Source organism: Vulpes vulpes, chromosome 2, assembly GCF_048418805.1.
Source record: "Vulpes vulpes isolate BD-2025 chromosome 2, VulVul3, whole genome shotgun sequence".
NCBI classification, from domain to species: Eukaryota; Metazoa; Chordata; class Mammalia; order Carnivora; family Canidae; genus Vulpes; species Vulpes vulpes.
Genome location: NC_132781.1, coordinates 43,970,626 through 43,997,413, shown reverse-complemented (window position 1 = coordinate 43,997,413; position 26,788 = coordinate 43,970,626). Strand labels below are relative to the sequence as shown.

At 35.1% G+C, this 26,788-nt stretch overlaps 1 protein-coding gene across 2 annotated transcripts in view; it reads right to left on the bottom strand.

Annotated features, from left to right (window-relative positions):
• Window positions 1–909: 909 nt before the first annotated feature.
• The window catches only part of NSRP1 (nuclear speckle splicing regulatory protein 1), a 52,440-nt gene continuing 26,561 nt past the window's right edge, over window positions 910–26,788 (bottom strand). For both annotated transcript variants that reach the window (XM_026016209.2, XM_026016210.2), the window contains exons 3-7: window positions 11,456–11,512; window positions 6,839–6,967; window positions 5,268–5,475; window positions 3,983–4,091; window positions 910–2,368 (exon numbers count right to left, since the gene is read on the bottom strand). In XM_026016209.2, coding sequence (XP_025871994.2) covers window positions 1,324–2,368; window positions 3,983–4,091; window positions 5,268–5,475; window positions 6,839–6,967; window positions 11,456–11,512 — 1,548 coding nt within the window. In that variant the 3' untranslated portion in view covers window positions 910–1,323. The remainder of the gene's footprint in view (window positions 2,369–3,982; window positions 4,092–5,267; window positions 5,476–6,838; window positions 6,968–11,455; window positions 11,513–26,788) is intronic.

The window sequence follows — 26,788 nt, the reverse complement described above, 5'->3', positions numbered from 1 at the left end:
TTAGGCTACAACTGATAATTAATGTGTCAGTCAAGAGATACAGGCATTAAATTTCTTGTTACTTTCCTTTTTGGCTTTAAAGGTTTATTTTTATTTTTAAATTTTTTAGAAAAGATTTTATTCATTTATCCACGAGACACACAGAGAGGCAGAGACACAGGCAGAGGGAGAAGCAGGCTTCCCACAGGGAGCCCAATGCAGGACTTGATCTCAGGACCCCAGGATCACAACCTGAGCCAAAGGTGGACGCTCAACCACTGAATCACCCACACGCTCTGGCTTTAAAGGTTTAATAAAATGATTTATGAATACTAGATTTGATCCTTAATATAATGTCTTTTCTAAAAGTCAATGTTCTTTTTTGTTTTTTTAAGAGAATATAGGGGGAGTGGCAGAGAAGAGCAAGAATCTTAAGCAAACTTCACACCCAGTGTGAGCCCAACATGGGGCTCGATCTCACAACTGTGAGATCATGACCTGAGCTGAAATCAAGAGTTGGGCACTCAAGTGATGGATCCATTCAGGTGCCCCCAAATGTTAAGTTTCTTTATTAGAGTACATAAAATAAGAGAGGCTCTTAAATAGGCTACCTGGATCTTTAGCTAACTTCATTTAGATTAAATGTCTCCATCTTTTCATCCTTAGCTAAAACTGACTGAAATAATATAACTAATTTACCAACTTGCTAGGGTTTCAGAATTAAAGTGATTTTTTAACTAAAAAATAAAAAAGGAATTGTGGCATAAATTAAGGACATACTTTTAAAATAAAATATGAGTACAAATTAAATGTACAAACACATCACTATTTTTATTTGCATTTAAGCCAAATATGCTGTGAGCTAGGAAGTTACTCGACAAGATGTATGATCCCTATTTTATACATTAACACAAATTTCAGAACACAAAGTACAGCAACAGTCTCTACTTTATTGTTCAAATCCACATATTTTTTATCCAGAATACAGTATTTATAAAAGTAATACCTCTTGCAACAAAACCAACATTACTAGGAGAGTTGTTTGAATTATTTTTTAATGGTTATAGTGGAGCCCATTTTCCTCATTAACTACAGGGATTTAACACTCTTGAAGTTGTTTGAATACAACCAAGAATGTGGTATTGATAATTAAATAAATATGTATCAATTCACTCAAATATTCAAGATAAAAGGACTTATTTTTTACTTAAACCAAAAATAAATTTTGGAAATATATTAAAAAATACCCTCTCAACCACTGTTAACACACTCCTTTATACCTTCACACAGCATGTTCCAGGAGTTATAATCTTCTGTGCTTTCACAGGTTTACTTGGGTAGTTATCAATCATCTTCTTTTTCAATATATGTCTTTGCATTAACCCGTGCCATTTGTCTGGCCAGGTATCTGTCTCTAGCTGACATTACAGTTTCTTCATTGCTTCGCTTTGCAAACTTGTTCCCCACCTCATGTGGTTTCTCTTGTTCTTTGCCCATCTCTTGACATTCCTCTGTGAGTCTGTGTTTTGCTCCCAGTGATGTTTCAGAACTGGAGGGTTTCTCTGAGTTTCTTTCTTTGTCCTTTTCCGTATTTCTCATTTTATTGGATCTTTCCCGGTCAAAAAACCTATCCTTTGCCCTAGAATTTGGGCTGCTTTCTTTTTTGTCTCGGTTTCTTCCTGAAGATTGAACATTTATTTCTTGTTGTTCTCGATCTCTGTACTTATCACTGTTTTCATGTCTTTCTTTCCTTGCTTTCAAATGCTCTTCCTTTTCTTTGCTTTTCCCTTCCTTCTCTTCTCCTTTCTCACTGTGTTGGTCATGTTCATTTCGTTGTCTATCTCTTTCTTGTTCTCTTAGGGAGTACTTCTCCCTTTTCCAATCTCTGTCTTTTCTTTCTCTTTGGTCTCTTCCCCTCAGTTTATCTTCGTGTTCATGCCTCTTCCAGTGGGAATCTCTATGACCAGCCTCTCTGTGCCTATGGGAATCCTTCTTTTCTTTTCGGTAATCACGGTCAGTATAATAGTTCTCATGATCCCTGGATTGTCTCTCTTGGTGCTGATCTTCCCTTTTCTCATGAACTCTTGACTTGGACCTTTTTGTATGGCATTTGATACCATGCTCTCTTTCTTCACTAGAAGATGGGGAGTGCCTCTGATGCTTGGAGTCACTCTCAGAAGTCTCTGTGATTTTTTTCCTTCTGCAGTTCACTTTATTATTTTCTTCCATTTCATCATCCTCACTATTAGCATCAAAGTCACTGTCTGCATCTGGGTTTTCCCCTACTTGCACAACAGTTTGGAGACTGCATTTCTCACGTGGTATTATTCTGTTCTCTGAACTTAATTCATCAGAATAACCCCTTGATTTCTCTTCCTTTATCTCAGACCTTAAAACAACACAAAATGCCACATTATCATTGTAGTAAGCACATGAAGTGTTCATGCAATTTTTCTCAATACTTAAACCTATACAACTACTAAATGCAAAAAGGTGCTATTTAACTTGTAAACATTTGCCAACTAGTATTTTCTAACCATTCAGAATATTTTCAGAAAAAGGTAGAAGTGGAATAGAGAAAATCAGGCTTTCTGTATTGGACCACTAGAACCTTCAGGCATTAACATTTTTATAGACATGACAAAGAATAATTGGGAAAAGTAAGATATATTCTGGATCTAAGTACTATTTTCACAACATGAAGTTCAAGTTGCAGCTCTTTGTTGGATTTTTGTCTCTTTAAAAAATTTAAAAATAGTCCTCAAAATAAGTAAAGATCATTTTTTTTCACAGTGAAATCTAATTCTAAATATCACTAAATAATCTCTTACGATTAAAAAAGCACAACCTTCCTGATATAACCCTCTGGCACCTATCACAACAAAACGGGAATTTGTGAATCCACCTGATTACAATCACTAACACTTAAAATTGTTTACATCACTTACATTTTCCCAACTGATAAGTGTGGCTAATTTATTTACATCAGTCACACATTCATTCTTATGGATTACTTAATAATCATACTAACAGAACAACTGTGGTTCTCTGGGAATTGCTGGCAGAATTGTCTGGGCTAAAGGATTATCTAATAGTTAGAAATTCTATTATTAGACTCCAAGAAAAGTACAACTATCAAATGACATTATGGAGTTTCATGGCTGGCCTCACAACTATTTCTGATGAAACTCTAACAGAAATTCTTTTTCCATTCAAAAATCTCTCTTCAAATATACTAAGACTTATAATTTTCGTCAATTTTGTTATCAAACCGAGCATTTGACAGAGCAAAGTATAAATCTGATTCCGTCTCTTTAGTCATAATTCCCCTCTTTTCTTCAGCACCAATAAAGACTTAGATCCTCTAATCTGATGTTTCTGTTCCAAAAAACCATTTACTCAGATATGAGCTCAGGACAAATTCTCCCCTTTACCTGTTATACCTATAACAGTCATTTCACCATTCTTACAATACTTTATGATTTTATCCAAAAAACCCCTCCAATATTTACTTTCTATGTCAGTGCTAATGGACATATCTACAGAAATGGCACATATCTGTGCCATCTAATATGGTAGCCATTAGCCAAATGTGGCAACTGAGTACTTACAATGTGGCTACTATGACCAAAATTTTAGGTCTTCAACAGTCTACATGTGCCTAGTGGCTACATTATTAGGTGGTACATTTCTAGCCCTTGATACATGAATCTTATGTTTTATAGAGGCCATGTGCTACTTACGAAAATAAACCACTTATTCTATATACTATCTGAAAATACCTGTAGGATTACTGCAGAATAGAAATATTTGAACTAAATCTGCAGGTTTTTAATTAAGAAAGTATAAATCCCTAGCAATTCAATTAGATCAGGTTTAACTGACAACACAATATGCAATGCTGTAATCTCCTATCTTTCAAAGGGTTAAAATGATCCCACAATTATAGATCATGAACAGAGTCTTTCTTCTTTCTTCTAATATTCCATATGCCATGTCTCACCTGGCTTCACGAAAGCTGCATGTAGGTGCTTCCTCTTCACCAACTGCTTGATTTAATAGGTGTCTATAAAATCCACTGAGATCTTTCTGCTTGGTTACATCCAAACGTGCTAAGAGAGGGAAAGCAAAAGCGAGAGGAAAATATTCAACAAGGCACAACACAGTTCAATTTTATGGTGTAGACAATGTAACATACAGAGTGTATAAAACTACTCTCTAGATCTGTAGTTGGCAAACTACAGCGTGCAGGCCAAATGTGGCCTATATTGTTTTGTAAATAAATTTTTATCGGAATGTAGCCTTGTTCATTTATTAAGGCTGCTTTTGCCTTAGAAAGGCAGAACTGAGTAGCTCTAGCAAAAATCATATGGTACACAAAGCCTAAAATATTTATGTGGTCTTTCACAGAAAACATATAAACTGGTATTCTAGATGAATACCCAGTACATGGTTAGACATAATATTATAGATTTAATTTTCTTCTATTTAAAATTGATGAATAGGGGATCCCTGGGTGGCGCAGCGGTTTGGTGCCTGCCTTTGGCCTAGGACGCGATCCTGGAGACCCGGGATCGAGTCCCACATTGGGCTCCCAGTGCATGGAGCCTGCTTCTCCCTCTGCCTGTGTCTCTGCCCCTCTCTCTCTATCATAAAAAAAAAAAAAAAAAAAAAAAAAAAAATTAAAAATAAAATAAAATAAAATAAAATTGATGAATATTTGCCAATTAAGCTATTTAAAAGTACACAATGTACTTAGATCTTGAGAAATGACCATGAGTAGAAAATACTGAAATAAAGCACTAAGACATTCTTTGGCTCCTGCACATCTTCTGTTATTTCTTGAGTGATGTTATTCTAGTTTTCTAAATGCCCATCCTTGAGTGATGTTATTCTAGTTTTCTAAACCCAGAAAATACAAGTAGGATTTAAATCTTAGTTTATATTGTTTCTGACAAATACTGTGGTGTTGTGCCTTGTAACAAAGGTTTTTATATTTGGAATCATTTTCTAAGGCAATGACTTAGTAACGACCATAGTTGTAAGCAATAAAAGGAGAGCTGTGAAAAGTCCAGTAGAATAGTTACTGAGAGTGCAGCTGTGTTTTCAGTCATCATCTTTTCTGTTTTATAATACTACAGAATATCATAACTACATCTTGAATTCATATACATAAATGAGGACCACAACATTATCATCTAGGAGTTCAGGGACAGAGCACATGGCTAAACCACAGGGCAGAATTTTGCTGCTTGTTTCCTTCTCCCCTCCTCCCTCTTCCAGTTCACCTTCTAGTGCAGCAGCCCTTTTCTCTCTTTCTTCCTCTTCAGCTCTCTCTTGCAGTTTTTTCTTATAAGCAGATGTCACAAATGCCTCCTTATCATCAAACTCTCCCTTCTCCATTTCTCGTTCTCTTTGTATTTTCTTTTCCATTCGCTTTTCTTGTTCCTTTTTTCTGATCTCAACTGCTTTTAGTAAGTTGTGAATATACTTGGGCTAGGGGGAAAAATAAGATTACTTAGGAAAGAATAAAAAATAAAAATTAAGAATATTCTATTTTTAATCATGAATTAAGATAAAAATGGCTAATCCAAATAAGTGGGATCATCATCCTCTCAAAATTTAATATAAATTTACTAGCAAGGCTGAAACTAAAAGTCTTTTCAATAAAAATTTAGGTGTAAAGACAGAAATTATTCAAAATGCCATTTTACTTTTTTAAAATTTCAAACTAAGTTAATTTTTCCACTGTGTTTTCATCCTTTTTACAGGTATTGTCTGAATACTTCAATAGATAAGTGAATCAGAAAGGTTCTTACTAGATTTTCACATTAGTTGATATACGGTTATTTAAAAGGACAGTGGGGAGTGCCTGAGTGGCTCAGTCGGTTAAGTGTCCAACTCTTGATCTCAGCTCAGGTCTTGATCTTGGGATCGTAAGTTCAAGCCCCACACTGGGCTCCATGTGGAGCCTACTTTAAAAAAAAAAAAATAGTGGTAATTTTACACCAGCACCCTACTTGTACATACCATAAAATGCAAAGATCTTTAAAAATCTATGTTTGTGAAAGAAAAAGTGATAGAAAATCTGAACTGAGATGAGAGGATGATAAAGCATAAAATATGAAAAGAGGAGTTATTAATATAAAGATTTTCTACGAAAAAAATTTCAAGAAAAAAATTTAAAAAATTTATTTGTGAAGGGGTTAAAGCAAGTAAGAAAACTTACTGCTTTTATTCTTAGATAATTTATTCACTTTAGTAGGATACTAAACCTAGGGCTTCCTGGGTCCTAAATCAAATCTATATCATCTGGAACTGGGGGCTCTTCACAATTTAAATACCTGAAAGCTTTTCCTCATATCATCCTCATGCTAAAATAAGATTGATATAAAATGTAGGTCAAGGGGTGCTTGGTGGCTCAGTTGGTTAGGCGGCCATCTTCGGCTTGGGTCGTGGTCCTGGGATCCTGTGATCAAGACCCATGTTGGGCTTCCTGCTCAGTGGGGAGCTGGTTTCTCCCTCTCCCTGTCTCGGACTCATGCGCTCTCTTGCTATCTCTCTCTCTCAAATAGATAAATAAAATCTTTAACAACAACAACAACAACAAATTCAGGTCAAGGGGTGCCTGGGTGGCTCAGTTAGTTAAACATCCAACTCTTGATTTCAGCTCGGGTCATGATCTCAGGGTAGTGAGATCAAGCCCTGTGTCAGGGTCTGCACTCAATGGGGAATCTGCTTGAGATTCTCTACCTTTCCCTCTTACCTTCTCACTTGCAGATGCAGATACTCTAAAATAAATAAATAAATCTTTAAAATACAGTTAAGGTCAAATAAATTTGTATTTTCAGATACAAACCTTTCGGTCTTTTCCCAAAAGCAATTTGGGATTATTTTCCTCTCTTTTTTTCTGCATTTCATCATAAATACTGTCATATTCATATACAGTGGAATCTTCTGCAAGGGCCTTCTGGATTTCTAGTTTGGTCTAAAATAAACAAACAAACATGTCTAAAAAATATAAGCCAGCTAATACATAAAAAGTCTTAGGTAACTTTTTTGAGAGAGGATCGTGAATCAGATATATATTATAAAAATTCTATGAATCACATTTCAGACTGAAAATATAAACACCGGTCTGGAGCCAGGCTGCCTGGGTTTCAATCCTGGCTCTATACTTACTAGCTACTCTGGGCAAGTTTGTGTACTCTTTTTTGTGTCTCAGTTTTCATCTAAAAAAATGAAGATAATAACTGTATTTACATTCCAAGTTGTTGTATTATCTATTTTATACAGTTCATTCATATATGATTTTAAAAAATAAACAAACAACACCTCAAACCAAGATCAAAAAAAGAATTTCTGAGCTTAGCTTGAGAACAGATAGCTGCCAAACACCTACTGAAAACATTACATCTAATGATGACATTTAATAGCTTTTCCGATGAAACAGGGAGTAAGATAATATTGCCATCATCAGTTCTGTGCACTGTCCAGATAAAAGAACAGAAAGAAAAAAAATGTCGTCTATTAAAATACCCCATTTCTTTTTTTTTTTTTTAAAATACCCCATTTCTTAAAAGGCATCCAAATCAGCAAAGAAGTCAAACTCTCACTCTTTGCAGACGACATGATACTCTGTGGAAAATCCAAAAGATGCCACTCCAAAATTGCTAGAACTCATACAGGAATTCAGCTAAGTGGCAGGACATAAAATCAATGCACAGAAAGAAGTTTTATCTCTATACACTTAAAATGAGACAGGAGAAAGAGAAATTAAGGAATCTATCCCATTTACAATTGCACCCAAAACCATAAGACACCTAGGAATAAACCTAACCAAAAAGGCAAAGAATCTATACTCAGAAAACTACGGAACACTCATGAAAGATACCTCATGAGGAAGGCACAAAGAAATGGAAAAATGTTCCATGCTCATGGGTTAGAATACTGTTAAAATGTCTGTTACCTAGAGCAATCTATAGATTAAATGCAATCCCTATTAAAATACCATCAACTTTTTTCAAAGAGCTGGAAAAAATAATTCTAAAATTTGTATGGAACCAGAAAAGACCCTAAATAGCCAAAAGAATGTTGAAAAAGAACACCAAGTTGGTGGCATCACAATTCTGAACTTCAAGCTCTATTACAAAGCTATAATCATCAAGACCGTATGGTACTGGCAGAAAAACAGACACGCAGATCAATGCAACATAACAGGGAACCTAGAAATGGACCCTCAGCTCTGTGGTCAATTAATCTTTGACAAAGCAGGAAAAAACATTCAATGGAAAAAAGTTTCTTCAACAAATGGTGTTGAGAAAATTGGACAGTCACATGCAGAAGAACAAAACTGGACATTTTCTTACGCCATACACGAAAACAGATGCAAAATGGATGAAAGAATCAATAATCCAATCAAGAAATGGACAGAAGACATGAATAGACATTTCTTCAAAGAAGATCTTCAAATGGCCAAGAGACAAAGGAAAATGCCCAACATCACTCAATATCAGGGAAATACAAATCAAAACCACAATAAGATACCACCCCACACTGGTCAGAATGGCTAAAATTAACCAGTCAGGAAATGACAGATGTTGGCGATGATGCAGAGAAGGGGGAAGCCTCTTACACTGCTGAGGGAATGCAAGCTGGTACAGCCATTCTGCAAAACAGTACAGAGGTTCCTCAAAAAGTTAAAAATAGAGCTACCCTTCACCCAGCAATTGTACTACTAGGGGTTTATCCCAAAGATACAAACGTAGTGATCTGAAGGGGCACCTGCATGTCAAGGTTTATAGCAGCCATGTCCACAATAGCAAGACTACGGAAAGCGCCCAGATGTCCATCAACAGATGGGATCAAGAAGATGTCGTGTGTGTGTGTGTATATACACATAAATATGTATATATATGTGTGTGTATATACATATGTATATATGTATGTATATACACACACACAATGGCATATTTGCCATCTTAAAAAAAGAAAGGAACAAAAGAAAGGAAGGAAGGAAGGAAGGAAGGAAGAAAGGAAGGAAGGAAGGAAGGAAGGAAGGAAGGAAGGAAGGAAGGAAGGAACCTTGCCATTTACAACAACATGGATAGAACTAGAGGGTATTATGCTAAGAAAAATAAGCCAATCAAAAACAATTATATGATTTCACTCATGTGGAATTTAAGAAACAAAACAGAGGAGCATAGGGGGAGGGAAGGAAAAAGAACAAAATGCAATCAGAGAGGGAGACAAAGCATAAGAGACTCTTAATAATAGGAAACAAACTGGGGGTTGCTGAAGGGGAGAAGGGTGAAGGTATAGGATAACTGAGTAACATGCATTAAGGAGAGCATGTGATGTAATGAGCACTGGGTGTTATATACAACTGATGAATCACTGAACTCTACCTCTGAAACTAATAATACACTATATGTTAATTAATTGAATTTATTTATTTTATTATTTTTATTTACTTATGACAGTCACACAGAGAGAAGAGAGAGAGAGAGAGAGGCAGAGACACAGGCAGAGGGAGAAGCAGGCTCCATGCACCGGGAGCCCGACGTGGGATTCGATCCCGGGTCTCCAGGATCATGCCCTGGGCCAAAAGCAGACACCAAACCGCTGCGCCACCCAGGGATCCCATAATTAATTGAATTTAAATAAAAATAATAAGAAAAAAATAAAATACTCCATTTCTAAGAGTATTTTATCTTAGATATAGTAATCAAGTTGGTATTCTTCATCATAAAAGTTAGTTAGTGGAGAATAAAGTGAAAAGCAGGAAGTACAGATGTTCCAGCTCTGTGAAAGCAGCAGGAGGGAAAAGGTACATGAAGAGCTATAGCAGCACTCCTAACTTTCAAGCAAACTATGAGAAAAAAAATCTCACTAAGAGAAAATGTAGTTTGGGACAGCTAGGATTAAGAATAAAGTTAAATTTGGGATTTATGCTTTAAATAGGTAAGGAAAGGCAACACAAAAAATGTCAGAATAAACTAGAAAACAAGATAACTACATGACCTTAGAAAAGTCACCAGATTCTCCATAACTAATTCTTTCATCAATATGGTGAAGAAGTTGAACTCTGATGGTCTCTAAAAATTCTAGAGCTCTAAAATTATAACTCAAAGCATTTCAGCATTTATGTTAAAAAAAAATCACATTTTTAAAAATTGCGCATTAAATCATTTTCAGACTGCTGAGTTACACATTATATTCCACTTGCATTAACATAACCAAAATATATAATTCTGTGCCACTCCTCGGAGTAGCAGTAAACATAGTTACTAAAAGCATGAGCTCTGCAATTGTACTGCTTGGGTTGAACTATGAGACTTCATGAAAGTCACATAAATCCTTCTGCCTTCCTGTCCTCAATTATAAAATGAAGATTTTAAGAGCTTCTATCTTAGAGGATTATTTTAAGAAGTTAATTCTTAGAAAGTGGTTACCATAATGTCTGGCACATTAGAAAGTATTTAACAAATTCATTCCTATACAGGATTCAGGTAGAGTAGGGAGACATAGATGCTAAAGGATAAAGAAAATGTGGAGGGGAAAAAATTAAAAAGAAAGGTACTGTGTCATTGTTTAATTTCATTATGTTTTGCAACAGCTAAATCGAAGATTCAATGGTGTAGTAGAAAAATTAGTAAACCTTCAGGCCTAGTTCTGTAATTAGCTGTGTGATCATAAAGGGTAATTTATCCTTTTGAACCTTCAGATTTCTTAATCAGGATCATGGGCAGATTTGTGAGAATTTAAAAAATATAATTTACAAAAAAGTGCTCGGAAATACTACAGAGCACTATATAAAGTGTGAGAGAAATCTATTGAGAATTATCAGATATTCCCCATTCTTAGTAGATTAATTTCAAATATTTATATAATGATGAAATCACTTTGGTGTGAAGAGACTTTTTTTAAGCAAGTATGCTCACTAGTAAGAATTATTAAACCATATAATCCACTGTAAGACTGACTACTGAGTCAGCTGAAAGCAGAAATGGGTTTAATCTACAACATAGCAATAAAGAGCTAATTCTCTATTGTGCTTTTTCCTTTAAAATTTATCACAAAAGCCTGAAATATATGTAAATCAAGAAATGTTTTAAACATTTTCAGAAAATGAGGGTCAAGATAAAATTATCTCTTTATACAGAGCTATACTGCTTAGTCTCAGGACCTAGATACCAAACCTGACATTTAAAAATATGGGGTGTGGCAGCCCGAGTGGCTCAGCGGGTTAGCGCTGCCTTCAGCTCAGGGCCTGATCCTGGAGACCTGGGAGAGAGTCCCACATCGGACTCCCTGCATGGAGCCTGCTTCTCCCTCTGCCTGTGTCTCTGCCTCTCTGTGTCTCTCATGAAAAAATAAATAAAATCTTTAATAAAATAAAATAAAATAAATAAAATAAAAATGTGGGCTGAAATATTTATTTCACCAAATACATATATTTACTCAGCCACCTTACCTGTTTCATTGCTTGCTTCTTAGCAGCTTCCCTTTGAAGGCTTTCACTCACGGAGGTCTATAAAACATAAAAATGTTGTCACTCTTTAAGCCAATTGAAAATTTCTTTTCCAGTATTCTGGCTGGCAACTAGTTCCTTACTTATACTAAAAACCAGAAAAGTATTATGAAAAATATTATAATTAAATTACATTTTCAAAGTCTTTACCAAAACCTTAAGAAATAAATGAATTTTTGTTATAAATCAAGAGGGTAGGCTGTAAGGTATAAGAGTGATACAGGAAAAAAATGAGGTGATGTGGCCTTTTTTTCCCTACTTCACCACTAAGGTACCCAATCTCTATGGACTACAATTTATTTTGTGTGCACATGTGAATGGGTGGGGGAGCACTGGTCCCTTCCAACACATTTAATGGTATGATTCTCAGCAACAAAAAGCATATTTTTTATAATTTTTTTTTAAAGATTTATTTATTTATTTATTCATTCATTCGAGACACACAGAGAGAGGCAGAGACATAGGCAGAGGGCAAAGCAGGCTCCCCGCAGGGAACCCACCGACAAGACTTGGTCTGGGGACCCCAGGATCATGCCTTGAACCAAAGGCAGACACTCAACCACTAAGCCACCCAGGCATCCCTAGCACATATTTTTAATATAGCATATTGTATATAGTATATCAAGTTATCAGTATATGCTTAAGGCTTAGTACATGCTTAAGCTAAAACTATCAGTGGTTATAATCATTCAATAAATATGTACTAAGGTGTTCCAGCTCCTGAAGATAGTAAGGAAAATTATAGGCTCTATCCCTGAAAGATAAATGGTCTGAAAGGGAAGACAAGTAACTAAAGAGATAACTAAAATATAGATGTGATAAGCTATATATAATAAAGGGATTAAAAAAAAGGTCTGTGGGAGGACAGAATCAAGAAAGTGTTCCTAAAAGAGATATGACATAGACCTGAACCAAAAAGAATTTAAGAGAAGCCAAGAGGTGTTTACAAAGTAGTAACCACATGGGTGAAAGTAAACATTTACAGCTAAATTTTATATATATATATATATAATTAAACTACTTAAAAATATTGTCTTAAGGGGATCCCTGGGTGGCTCAGCAGTTTGGCACCTGTCTTTGGCCCAGGGCGCGATCGTGGAGTCCTGGCATCGAGTCCTGCGTCGGGCTCCCGTCATGGAGCCTGCTTCTCCCTCTGCCTGTGTCTCTGCCTCTTTCTCTCTCTCATAAATAAATAAATCTTAAAAAAAAATATATTGTCTTAAAAGTATAAGGTTTTGTAAATATATTAACACTGAAATGTATACTTTAAAAGGGTGAATTTTATGTTATGTGAATTGTATCTTAAAATGAGTCTACTGATGAATTTATCTTTTATTGAAAAATATAATCCTCAGCCCTAGGCTAGTTTTCTAGCCTATTGACATTTGCTGCTTTCAGCTGTACAGTATGAAGTGGTGCTTCCTTTGTCTTCCATGGCAACAAACAAAACAGAAAAAATAAACCTAATTCTAGTTCCCTATGACCATGGAGATAAAGTTAATTCACAAAGGCAATTCAAATAATCGAACACATATTTAATAAATTAAAGAAGTGGATAGGCAAAGAACTAAGGACATTTTAGGTGACAGTAAACTAACTACAACTAGAGGAAAAGATATTATTAACAAAAACAATAGCTAACATTTACGGAGCCAGGTGCTATGCTAAGTGTGTTACTTGTGTATTACATTTATCTCTCATTTAATACAAATTTCCCTATCATGTGATAATACATTTTACTCATTAGAATGTCCATTTTAAACCTTAAAATATTAAATATTCTAATAAGCATATCTCATTAATTCTTTCCAATTTTTAATATTTCAGTCTTCCTAATCAGTATAAATTAAATATTTCTTGATCATTGACTTAAGAATGTCTTAAAAATTGACTAGAAGTCTCCAAATACTAGACTTTTACTTACCTTTATTATTTTTTCCTCTCTCTCCTCCATTTGGTCACAGTTCAACTGTTTTTTTTTTTTTTTTACATTTTTTTAAAAGATATTTACTTATTAGAGACACACAGAGAGAGAGAGAGAGAGAGAGACACAGGCAGAGGGAGAAGCAGGCTCCATAAAGGGAGCCTGATGTGGGACTCGATCTGGGGTCTCCAGGATCACGCCCTGGGCTGAAGGTAGCGCTAAACCGCTAAGCCACCGGGGCAGCCCCGCTGTCACTTTCAAATTGACTGCTTCAACTCAAACTACTGAACTTAGAAAAATAAAACATAGAGCTAGTACTTCTTAGACTCTCATAATATGGTATAAGCAGACTGGGAAGAGCCTTTCCAACGTAAAGTGTGTGTGTATATATATATATATATATATATATATATATATATATATACACTGAGACAAGAGGTTTTATTTCCATGTTTTTGGCTGTTTTGAAGGATGATATTTCTCTGACCTTTGGAAAAAATCAGATATTACTTACAGGGTAGTATCACAATGGAGGGGAGTACAATAATTTTACATATTCTATTCACAGACTTGTATCCCTGGAATTTCAACAGCACCATCAGTGGATAAAGTAGTAGTTCTGAACCTAAGCTGAAAAAGTCAGAGATTATCTCCTTTTGAAGCTCATTTGATTGTTTTTTTTTTTTTAAGATTTTATTTATTTATTTATTCATTAGAGAAACAGAGAGAGAGAGGCAGAGACACGGGCAGAGGGAGAAGCAGGCTCCATGCAGAGAGCCTGACGTGGGACTCGATTCAGGGTCTCCAGGATCACGCCCTGGGCTGCAGGCGGCGCTAAACCGCTGCGCCACCAGGGCTGCCCAGATTTTACATTTTAAAGGTTGTTTTTCCAAGTCATTAGAGATATCCTTGAATTAAAATACTAATAAAATTTTAAGACTCAACTTTATTTTTTTTTAATTTTTTTTATTTATTTATGATAGTCACAGAGAGACAGAGAGAGGGGCAGAGACATAGGCAGAGGGAGAAGCAGGCTCCATGCACCGGGAGCCCGACGTGGGATTCGATCCCGGGTCTCCAGGATCGCGCCCTGGGCCAAAGGCAAGCGCCAAACCGCTGCGCCACCCAGGGATCCCCAAGACTCAACTTTAAATTTATGAACATTTCTCAACTTATGATGAGGTTATATCCTGATAAACATATCATAAATTGAAAATATTCTGGTGCTTGGGTGGCTCAGTTGGTTAATGTCTGCCTTTGACTCAGATCATGATCCCAGGGTCCTGGGATGGAACCCCACCTCAGGCTCCCGGCTCAGTGGGGATATATAACAACCACCAACACATGAGCCTTGAACTTTAGAATTCCTTTATTGTATGGTATGAAAAGGAAGTACAGAATAATGGCTTAGGAATCTAACCAAGATTCAAACTGTTCTTTCTCTTATTACCTGTCTTATTTCAGGTATGTTACTCATCTGTGTAACAGTACCTACACTTCACAAGGTTCTTTAATCCTCACAAGGATTAAATGACATAATCTGTAAAAAGTGCTTAGCATCTACCTGGCTCAAAGAAGTGCTCAAAAAAATATTGTTTATATCTAAACAATAAGTTGTGGGAAAACAGTACTACAGTTAAACCAAAGTGTTTACCACAAAGCATGCAAACTATGTCTGATATTTATCAGCATGGTTAATAAAATATAAGATTGGAATTTATTTAGAGTTGTACAGTATGATTCAATTTACATCTACTAAAAGAGAAACATCTATTCTGTTGAATATTCAAAAGGCTGTGCATGTTTTGTGTGCTAAGATTCCTTAAGGTTTGATATTCAATATATCAATAAACAGGAAAATGGAGGATCTGTACATTTGAGTCCATCACTAGTCATGGGAACTATGGCATAGCCAAGGAATGGGTTTTCTAGAACTGATAGTGGCTTTCCTAGGAACTGCTTATAAATGAGAGTACATTCCTCAAAGCATGAGTAGATTAAAAAAGAACTCTTCTTTGAGGGAGTCCTCTACTACACTGCTATAGTAATAACTGGATGGTGGGACTTGATAGCAAGGAGATGCCAACTGAATGGGTATCTGCCTTTAAAAATTGTTTTGGTTTAGGGTGGAGTTCTTGTCAAGGTATATTTTCCAAAACTTTGTTCTGACATAATTATAAATTCACAGGTACTTGTAAGACATGTATAGGGAGGCCATTTACCCATCCTCCCCCATCTTGTATTAACTACAGTACAATATCAACCAGGAAACAGACATTGGTTCTAGCCACAGAGCTCATTTAGATTTTTACCAGTTGTATATTTGTGAAAATATGTGTACAGTTCTATGCTATTTTATGACATGTATAGCTTCATGTAACTACCATCTTAATCAAGATATTTAACTGTACCAACACATGATTCCTTTGTGTTACCCCTTTATCACCTCTTCTCCTCATCCCTAATCCCTGACACCACTAATCTATTCCTTATCTCTGTATGTTACTTCATGAATGTTTAATAAATAGAAGCATTTTGAGATTGGCCTTTTTCACTCAGCATTATGTTAAAGGAATGTATTTTCTTTAGTACAGATATCACAAAACCCTTTAGTTCTTGCCACAAAATATTCTAGCCTACAAATGACCTAAAGAAAAACAGCTGTTAAATAAAATGATTAAGGTTGAATGTGAGTGACCTCATCACACAATACAGTTATTAACTGATTAGTTTCAAAAACGAGCAGGCAGGCAATTATTCAAATTTTATGTTTGAAAACCAATTCATTCACAGGATAATACAAGAGAGTATTCAGTAAGAGTGCCTTTTAATATAACCACAAATTACCATTAGTTTTAAATGTAGGAAGATAAAAATTACTCCCTGTAAAGGTCTTTATATTATCTTTTCTTTTTAATAGAGAATGAGCAAGCATTAGGGAGGGACAGACAGAAAGAAAAGAATCTTGGCCAGCCTGGGTGGCTCAGCGGTTTAGTGCCTGCCTTGGGCCCAGGGTGTGATCCTGGAGACCCGAGATCCAGTCCCACATTGGGTTCCCTGCATGGAGCCTGCTACTCCTTCTGCCTGTGTCTCTGCCTCTCTCTCTGCCTCTCACAAATAAATAAAATCTTAAAAAAAAAAAGAATAAAAAAATTCTAAAAAAAGAATCTTAGGTAGGCTCCATAATCATTGCGGAGCCCTACTTGATCTCACCACCCTGAAATCATAACCGGAGCCAAAACAGAGTTAGACACTTAAATGCACTGAGCCATCCAGGCACCCCGGACCTTTATCTTAAAGAAAAAATAACTGAAGTTATAAATGATACATTAGTAATTTATCATACCAATCTTTCAAAATAGGTTTTATACCAAAAATCTCAGGGAAATAACCTTTTGTAAAACCTCAAGTAGTATTTCCTTGCAAATATTTCAACTTAATTCAACAAACATGTTCTGAGAACCTGCTATGTGTACAACACTGAAAGGGGAGAGGAATCATTTTTGATCAACATGTTAATTTTTTTTTAAAGATTTTATTTATTGATTCATGCAAGACACGCAGAAAGAGGCAGAGACACAGACAGAGGGAGAAGCAGCCTCCCCGCAGGGAGCCCAATGCAGGACCCTATCCCAGGACTCCAAGATTACGACCTGAGCCAAAGGCAGACACTCAACCACTGAGCCAGCCAGGCACCCCAACATGTTAATTTTTTGTCTAATCTAAGAGCTGGTAGGTTTCTATTAACTTTAATTCCAAATAAGAAATGAACATAAAGAAAAAGGAGATAAAATGCCAGGTCTATTTTATACTTACTAAAAATATATAACAATATACTATACCCTCTACACACACACACACACACACACACACACACACACAGATGTGGTTATCAAGTACAGGCACCATAAACTGCAGAATTAAGAAAAACACTCCAAATAAAAAACTAGTCTTTACTACCTTCATTGTTCTGTGTAGAGAATAAAAATTATTTAATCAATCTAGTGTTTATTTCATTGGGATGTAGTCAGATTATGACTGAATTAAAAGGAAAATGGTTTTTAAAACCTTCACATTAAAAAAAAAAAAAATTAAAAAAAAAATTAAAAAAAAATAAATAAATAAAACCTTCACAACTCAGATAAATACAGGAGAAATCACACGATTGCACATTTCTTACATCACCATGGATGTTCAGATGGGTTGACTCCTGGGCTGTGAGAACTGCCAGAAGAGAAATAGCTTTATATGTATTACCAGAGCTCCTTCACCAATACACAGAATATAGTTTAATGACACTAGGAAAGAAGATACTGGCCCACTAGTTTATATTACTGAATTACCTTTCTTTAGTCACAAAATTTTTTTATAAAATTAAAAAAATTTTTAAAATAAGAAAAACCCAAACATTCAGAAAAGGGGTCTGAGTATTTTTTTTTTCAGAAATCGGTCTTTTTCCATAATAAGTCAAAAAAATTTTTAAATCTCATATAGCCTTCTTTATGAAATAAGATGTTTACCTATCCACTTATCCAAAATAGTTTTCAACTAAAGAAAAAATAGTTCAAGAATCAGTCCTTCCTCAAATAAATGGCTTATGGCTATAATTTTTGGTTGTGCTCTGAGAACTTAGAAATGAAAACTTCCTGTTCTTTATCTTTTTTTAACTTAGCAACAGATCATTTACTAAAGGTCCTACAACTCAGTAATCTCTATTATGAGCTTTGTTTGTCCACATTCACATGACTCTTTTGTATGTACAAAGCTTGTTTAAGGGCTGCAAAAAATACACAAAATTTTTATTATATAAGCTCAGACAAAAAATGGACATGACTATCAACAGAAAATTAAGAGAAAACATAAAGGGCCATTAAGTATGAAAAAATGAACTGAATCTTACTAATAACTAAAGAGATGAAAATACTTTTATTATCTATCAAACTGATAAAGATTTTTAGAGTTCTAATCATCTAATACTGACAAGGTAATGAGTAAATTTATACTTTTACATTGTGAGAAGTGTGAAATGGTTCCAATTTGGCAAAATGTATTAAAAGCCTGAAAAAAATAACCATTTCTTTTGATCCAGTAATTCCACTTTCAGGAGTTTGTTGTATGGATATATTAAAAAAGATATACAAAAATATACAAAAAGATTTTGGTGCTATGATATTCATTGTATTATATCTGATGGGATATCCATTCACATTAGTGAAAAACTTGAAGCAACCTAACTTTTAACATCAGAAGATCAGTTAAGGGCAGCCCCAGTGGCTCAGCGGTTTAGCGCTGCCTTCAGCCCAGGGTGGGATCCTGGAGACCTGGGATCAAGTCCCATGTCAGGCTCCCTGCATGGAGCCTGCTTCTCCCTCTGCCTGTGTCTCTGCTTCTCTCTCTCTGTGTGTGTCTCTCATGAATAAATGAATAAAAACTTAAAAAAAAAAAAAAGATCAGTTAAGTAAGCTGTATACCTTTCAACAGAAAGTTCCGCAGCCATTTAAAAATTTGTTTTCAACAACATTTAATGTATGGGGCAAACTTTAATGCTATATCCATATTAGTCCACATTTGCTACTCAGGAAGTAAGTCTCCTGCTAATAATAATCATCCCTTTTCATACTATGGTCACACTGCTTCTTGTGTCTTTACCTTGACTAAAACCTTCCCATGAAGTCCTTTATAATCCCTGCATGCCATGTGACTGTTACTTTTATCCCTTTTACTCTCAATTTATATTACTATTTCTGACACCCTGATTATGCCATCATCATCATAGATAACCATACAACACTTTGACCTGACCTTATTTTCCTCAGGTCCAGTAATAATGGTCTCCTCTCTACTTAGCCACCCTATCATGCTCATCTTGCTATTACCTGTGACTGACCTTGCTCTGAAACTATGAATCTGGACAACCAACCCAACAACCACTACTCTTCTACCAAATTTCACTGAATAGAAGATGTACATTATTTCACATCCTTGTATCAATGAAATCAGGATACGCTTTATAATCAGTGGGCATCATCTACTGTTGATTAAGAGGTATTCTTAATATAGTTGGTTCTATCTGCATGTGTGTGAGTATTAAATGGTGTCAGCATCAAAACTTGCAGAATGAGTGTCATCAAGTGTTGGTGATATAGTATTTAACATGCTATTCGGTAGAGACAATTTACTTTGGACTCCCTCTTGGGACTACTACTTAACATGCCTAGTTCACCACCTCCAAATACCCTCCTTATGACTATTAAGCTTGATGTCAGAAAGAATGATAAACTTGGAGAAATACAGTCATCAATGAATCTGAATGAAAAAGAAAGTCCAAATAAAGACTAATGATTACTCCCTCATATACATCCTTTGGAAAATCTAAAAATGAGAACTCACAACCTCACGACTATTAAGAAAAAAACAAACAAAAAATTCTGGATTTGAAAAAGTTTTAGGGATCCCTTAACTAATTATTTTCATTCCTATTTTGCTTTTATATATGTATAAGAATAATAGTAAAAACTTACATTTTATTAAGACTAAAAGAACTCTTTCAATACTGCATTGTGTAATAAACATGATTAGAATTCTAACTCCTAAGACTATCAAAGATTTTTTTAAAAGATTTTATTTATTTATTTTATTTATTATTAATCCCTTGATTTTTCCATTTTCTATTAGAATCTTTACAGTAGTGAATCTTCAGCTACTCTTGCCAATAATCTAAACTCCCACTGCCCATCTTTTATACCTACTTGATAAACACAAGTCTTGGATCCATGCAACCATCTGCTATCTATAGTAGGGCTGCCAAGCACTCCTGAAAATTATTTCTTAGCTTCCAACTATAACTCTCTAACCAGGCCCTAAGGTATTTACCAAATCTTCTCTTTTACTAATCAAGTCTCTCTTCTTTCCCTATCAACTATATTCAAGCCTCCTCTCTTTGCAAACGTGCTACACCCTGTCAACTTTCCCTATACCTGCTACCTTTAAAAATTATTATGAAAAACTATGTACAAAAAGGGTACAAAAAATAACATAATACCTGTGAATTCATTACCCAGCCTAAGAAATGGAACATTATCAATAAAGTCACTATATATATCCTTCACGAAATCTCATCTCCCACCTTTCCACCCTAAATTTTGTTTATATAATCTCCTTGCTTTATGTTAGTTTTGCCACATATGTATTGAATGAGTTCAGGACATGGCCACCCAAATATGCTGCTTTTGGCATATTCTGAATTGAAGACACTTGAAAAACAGCCAATACAAGGACACTCAGCCATTCCTTTCTCTTCCTAAAAGCAGAAGATAAACTTCTCATGTGAAAGGTGCCTTCCCTGTGCCAGAAGGAAGAAATGAACTTATCACTGAAGATGGGGAGTCAAGGCCAAGAGAAATCTAAACATACCTTGTTAAAATAACTATCTTTCTTTAGTCTATACATATATTTTGGTTATTTTCCCACAATTTCTGCTCTGTTCAACCTAGTGTATAAGTACTTAGGTCCAGTCACTTCTTTGGGTCTTCATATTTCTTGTGAGGGCTCCCATATAAATATAAATGAGCTCTGCTTTTCTCCTGTTAATTTGTCTTATGTCAGTCAAAGCCAGAGACTATGACAGTGGAGGAATAGTTTACCTCCCTATGTATGTCTCTAAATGTTGTTTATTTTGCATGACCTGAAACTTTTACACATTCTCCTGCTGATAAACATTCATTTGAGTAATTTCCTTTTCTTTTTTCCCCAAAGAAAGCAGCTATGAAAATTGTCCATGTATTCGGATACACGTGTAACTATTTAGGAGAGCTGTTACATTGTAGGTCACCTATCTTTAACTTCACTAAATACTGACAAATTGTTCTCCAAAGTGGTCTAACCAATTCACACTCCCACCAAGAGTGTATAAATTCCTATTACTTTATTCCTATGAACATTTTATATTGTCTATACTTTTCTGTATTTTCTAAGTGGTCAAAAGGAATACATATTTTTATATAACCAGATTACTATAATTTATTAAGTAACCAGAGTTATTCTAATTTATTATAACAAAAGCAACTTTAAGATCCTACTTAGAACTGAAAGTTAAAAAAATAAAAAAATAAAAAAAAGAACTGAAAGTTAATTATGCTTAGTATCTTGACCAGCTGTACAATATTAAGTGCCACCTACCTTAGTGTGGTCAAAGTTTCTAATTCTACACATTCAGTCAGTTAGTACTCAATGTTGCTAGGCCACTCCGTCCAACCTTTAAAGAACTAAACAAACTAAACAATAATACCTTTATGTAACTAAAGAACACTTAATACCAACCTAATAGCATTTATTCATTCATCTAAGTATTTACTGAGCATATGCCATGTGTAAGGCGCTATTCAAGGCATTGGTTAAAAATAATAAACAAAATCCCTGCCCTCGATGAACTTGTAAGGAAACAAAAACAGACAAGTAAAATTTATGTCAGATATATTGCACTCTATGCCAAAAAAGAAAAAAAAAAAATCAAAGAAAGGTACAGAGACTAAGGAGAGGATTGAATTTAAAATAGGACACTCAAGGAAGATCTCAATGAGGTGTGATTTGAACCAAGACCTCTAAAGGTTAAAAAAAAAAAAAAAAAAAAAAAGACCTGTAAAAGGTAAGAAAACAAGTCACAATGAGATCGAGAGAACAGTTTTTCAGGCACAGGGAATAGGCAATGGCATAGCTGACATGTCCAAGGAAGTGGGCAAGGATCAAAGAGAGTAAATGGAGAAACTTACTATAGGTATTAAAAATTCAGAGAAGACATTATGGTCTGAGAGAGTCAAAGAAATATCTATGGAAGAGGAAGGTCTAAGGCAAATTTAGAAAGACAGGTAACATGGGGAAAAAAGGTTGTATTACATAAAGGAAACTCTATAGGGATGCCTGGGTGGCTCAGCGGTTGAGCGTCTGCCTTTGGCTCAGGGTGTGATCCCAGGGTCCCAAGATCAAGTCCCACTGCGGGCTTCCTGCATGGCATCTGCTTCTCCCTCTGCCTGTGTCTCTGCCTCTCATGAATAAATAAATAAAATCTTAAAAAAAAAAAAAAAAAAGAAATGAAGGAACCCCTATAAAGAAATAGAATGACCTAGGGGTGCCTGGGTGGCTCAGGTGGTTGAATGTCTGACTCTTTGATTTTGGCTCAGGATTGAGCCCCACATAGGGCTTTGTGCTTGGCTCAGAGTTTGCTTGGGATTCTGTCTCTCCCTCCTCTTTCCCATGTTTGAACTCTCTCTCTCTAAATAAACGAAGTCTTGAAAGAAAGAAAGAAAGAAAGAAAGAAAGAAAGAAAGAAAGAAAGAAAGAAAGAAAAAAAAGAAAGAAAGAAAAAAGAAAGAAGAAAGAAAGAAAAGAAAGCAAGAAAAGGAAAGGAAAGGAAAGGAAAGGAAAGGAAGGAAGGAAGGAAGGAAGGAAGGAAGGAAGGAAGGAAGAAAGAAAGAAAGAAAGAAAGAAAGAAAGAAAGACAATGATATAAACCTGGCAGGAAAGAATAAGATCAAGATGATTATAACAATTGACTTCTACATGGGTGCTAAGAACTAAAATTGGACTCAGACTACATTATGAAAAATAGAGCCCTTTGATGCAAAGACAAAAAAATATTTTTAATTTAATGAAAAAGTCATTTAGAAAAATGATCTGGAATCAATGTAATATGGACAATAGGGAATTAGACTAAGGGGCACTGAGATTATAAGACCACAGTATATGGGAATGGATAAATGGGATAAACTAGGTGATGCTTTAAAAGAAACAGAACTTGGAAGCAGATGGACAGAAGGAATGAAGAAAAAAAGAGGACCAAACATGGTATTAAAGTTTCTAAGCTAGGAGGCTGCAGAAATAGTAATCAGAGGTAGAATCATACAAATATCCTGTAGAGATCACTTCATCCAGACTGTGTCTTTAGAATTATTATGCATTGAACAGAAAATTATACTTTATCCAAAAGATATGAATGTGTATTTCTGAAGTCTTATGACAAGTTTTCCATTGAGAATTCAATTATATCTCATATATAGGACACGATCCTCATAATTTTACCTCCTTAAAATACTTTATCACAGGGATCCCTGGGTGGCTCAGCGGTTTGGCGCCTGCCTTTGGCTCAGGGTATGATCCTGGAGTCCCGGGATCGAGTCCCACGTCAGGCTCCCAGCATGGAGCCTGCTTCTCTCTCCTCTCTCTATCATAAATAAATAAATCTTTAAAAAAAATACTTTATCACATTACAAGTGGAGAACTTTCTGATTTATTCTACATTTTTCTCTAATATCTAAACATTTAGGTTTTGAAAAATGGGCAGAGATGAAAAATGTGTTTTTCTGAAACAATTCCTTAGGAAGGCAAGTTTTAAATCCATGGGAATATGATAGACTATTTAATAAAATGAGGTGGAGACAACTGTCTGCCTTTTGAAAGAAATATTAAAACTGACATCTTACCTTATTTTAAACAAACATCAAAATATATTCCAGGCATTATTAAATATTTAATTGTAAACACAAGTTGTAGAACATTAAAAGAATAAAATGTTTTATTAAAAAGTAAACAATATATCCATACAAAGGACTTAGAGCAACTAGGACTCTCATATATTAGTAGTGGAAACGTAAAATGGTGCACCAACTTTGGAAAAGAATTAAGAAGTTTCTTAAAGTGTTAAAAACACAATCCTAGGTATTCATCCAAGAGAAATGAAAATCTAGGTCCATACAAATGTTCATAGCCACTTACTTTTAACAGCCCTAACTGGAAACAATCCAAATAATCAACAGGTGAATTAGACAAATTGTGGTATATTTATAGGATAGACTACTTCTCAGCAAGAAAAGAGAGTAGACTACTGAAACACACAGTGTTAATTAATTTCAAAGTAATTATGCTGAAAGAAGCCACCCGTGTCCCTAAACCAAAGTATATGCTGTATGATTTCATTTATATAAATCCCTCAAAATGAAAACTACAGTTATAGAAGTCAAATCAGTAGTTGCCTGGGGGTTGAAGAAAGGATAGGAAGGGGCAAGGAGAAACTACAAAGGGACAGAAGGAAATCTTCAGGTGTGTTGGACACGTTCATTATCTTTATCTCAGTGACCATTCATGAAATACACTTGTGTCAAAATTTATCAAACTGTATACTGTAAGTAGGTGCATGTATGTATCAATTATAGCTCAATAAGGCTGCTTTTAAAAAGTAAAATAACATCAGTCCATACACAGAAAAAACTATAGACTCTTTTTATCTGTGGTGGGTAATTATAAATTTAAAAATATATATAATAACAATTTTAAAATAAAATGAGCTGTGCTTATTACAACTCAAAAATTTGGAAGACTGAAAGAAGAGAGGATCTAAACCAGTGACAGGGCTGACCAGTGTTTTAGAAAATCAGTTGCAGGAAAGCCTCAATGAATCACCTCAGGAAGAACAAAAGGGCATATTTAGAAACCAAAGCCAAGAGAATATATATGTCAAACCAACTACATATGAGACAGGTACAGAGCAAATTCAGAGGCAGGAATCTGGTAGTAGAGGCAAATTATTATGCAACAGATCAACAGACTGACAGAGACAAGTTAAAGAGCAGGGTCCAAGTACACAAAGCAAATCATTCCTGGAATGCATAAAAGATAAGGAGGCTGATTTCAAGAAGAGAAAGCAGGGTAGCCCAAATCAGGTGAAGCCATATGCAGCCAAAAACAATCATAGTCAAATAGACTGTAGAATGAACAAAAGCTGTGTACAAGAAAAGGAGCCCACAAAAAAAAATTCTTCTCAAAGTAAGGCTGGCTGTTCCATCTGGCCTTTTATCCCTGGGTGCTCAAAGAGAAATGGCCCTAATCCTAACAAAACACCCTTAGTAGCTTCTGAAATTTTAGCTTCTCTCAGAAGTGAAGATATTTTAGTTTTAACCTAAATTATATATAAATTCACTTTCATAAAGTATTAAAAAGAGCTCCTTGAAAGCAGAGATCCTCTTATTCAAATTTCTATCAGTAGCACCCATTATAATGTCTTCTAGACATCAGATGCTTAAATAATGATACTTAAAAGTTCTGAACAAGAAAACGATACAAAAAGAAGTGCACTGAAATCTACATTATCCACTTTCTGAATTATCACTTAATATTCCTAGACCAGTATCCTTCCATTGCCCAGGACCTCCCTTTGTTCCTTTCCCACTGTCAAGACAATATATGATTCCTAAATGGTAAATAACTAGTAAAAGCTTAAATTAATAATTAGAAAAATTAGAAAAATTTGTGGCAAAAAAACCTCACGTAATCAAAAGCCAAAAGTACATAATGTTTTTTCAAAAGTACATAATTTTTAAATTAGTCATATTCAGCTTACAATTTTTGATAAGATATTAAGCCAAGCTCTGTCCCTTTGAAATTGTTCTACAAGTGAGAGGCTGGATATAAGAAACAAACAAACAAAACTGAAAAACCATTGGGGAAATGAACACTGGCTTGTCTAGACAGAGGAAGGGAAGAGTAGTAACCCAGAGTTGAACAGTATATGGTACACAATTAGGGGGCTGGATGATGGAAGAGCTTTTTAGATATGTCTTCCTCCAGCCTCATCAGACAAAAAAAAAAAAGCAATTGCTTTGAGGTAATGTCAAAGCAGCACTCCAGTTTAGCTAGGGTGACAACCCCAATCTTTCCTTTTCCATTGGCTAAACAAAATTTCATGGAAGTTTAAAAAACACTTTGTTTATTCATGAGAGACACACAGAGAGAGAGAGAGGCAGAGACACAAGCCAAGGGAGAAACAGGCTCCCTGCAAGGAGCCCAATGTAGGACTTGATCCTGGATCCCAGAATCACACCCTGGCCAAAGGTAGACGCTCAACCTCTGAGCCACCCAGGCGTCCCTAAATAATTAAATTTTTAAAAAAAGTTTTTAAGAAAGAAACAGTTTGAAATAAGGAGTACGTATATAAAATATAGTTAAAATGAAAATATAAAAAAATATGTGAATGGATTAATGGGTATAGCTGAAAAATGTTTTAGTGAGCAGGAATTACTAAACTAAGAAACATTCGTGAGACATAAGAGGAAAGGTCAAAAAAAGATTTTTTTTAAACGTATAGAGACATGATGGAGTATTAACTTCATAAAAACAGAAGACACAGAAGATGTATAAATTAAACAGATTCACAGAAATATATGAGTGAGAATTTTCTAGAATTAAAAAAAAAGTCAAACTAAAGAGCTGTAAATGCCAAAAAGAAAGAGGATAAATAAAACATACATATATACATAAACAACATCTTGATATATACAATGAAATTTAAGAGAATCAATGACAAA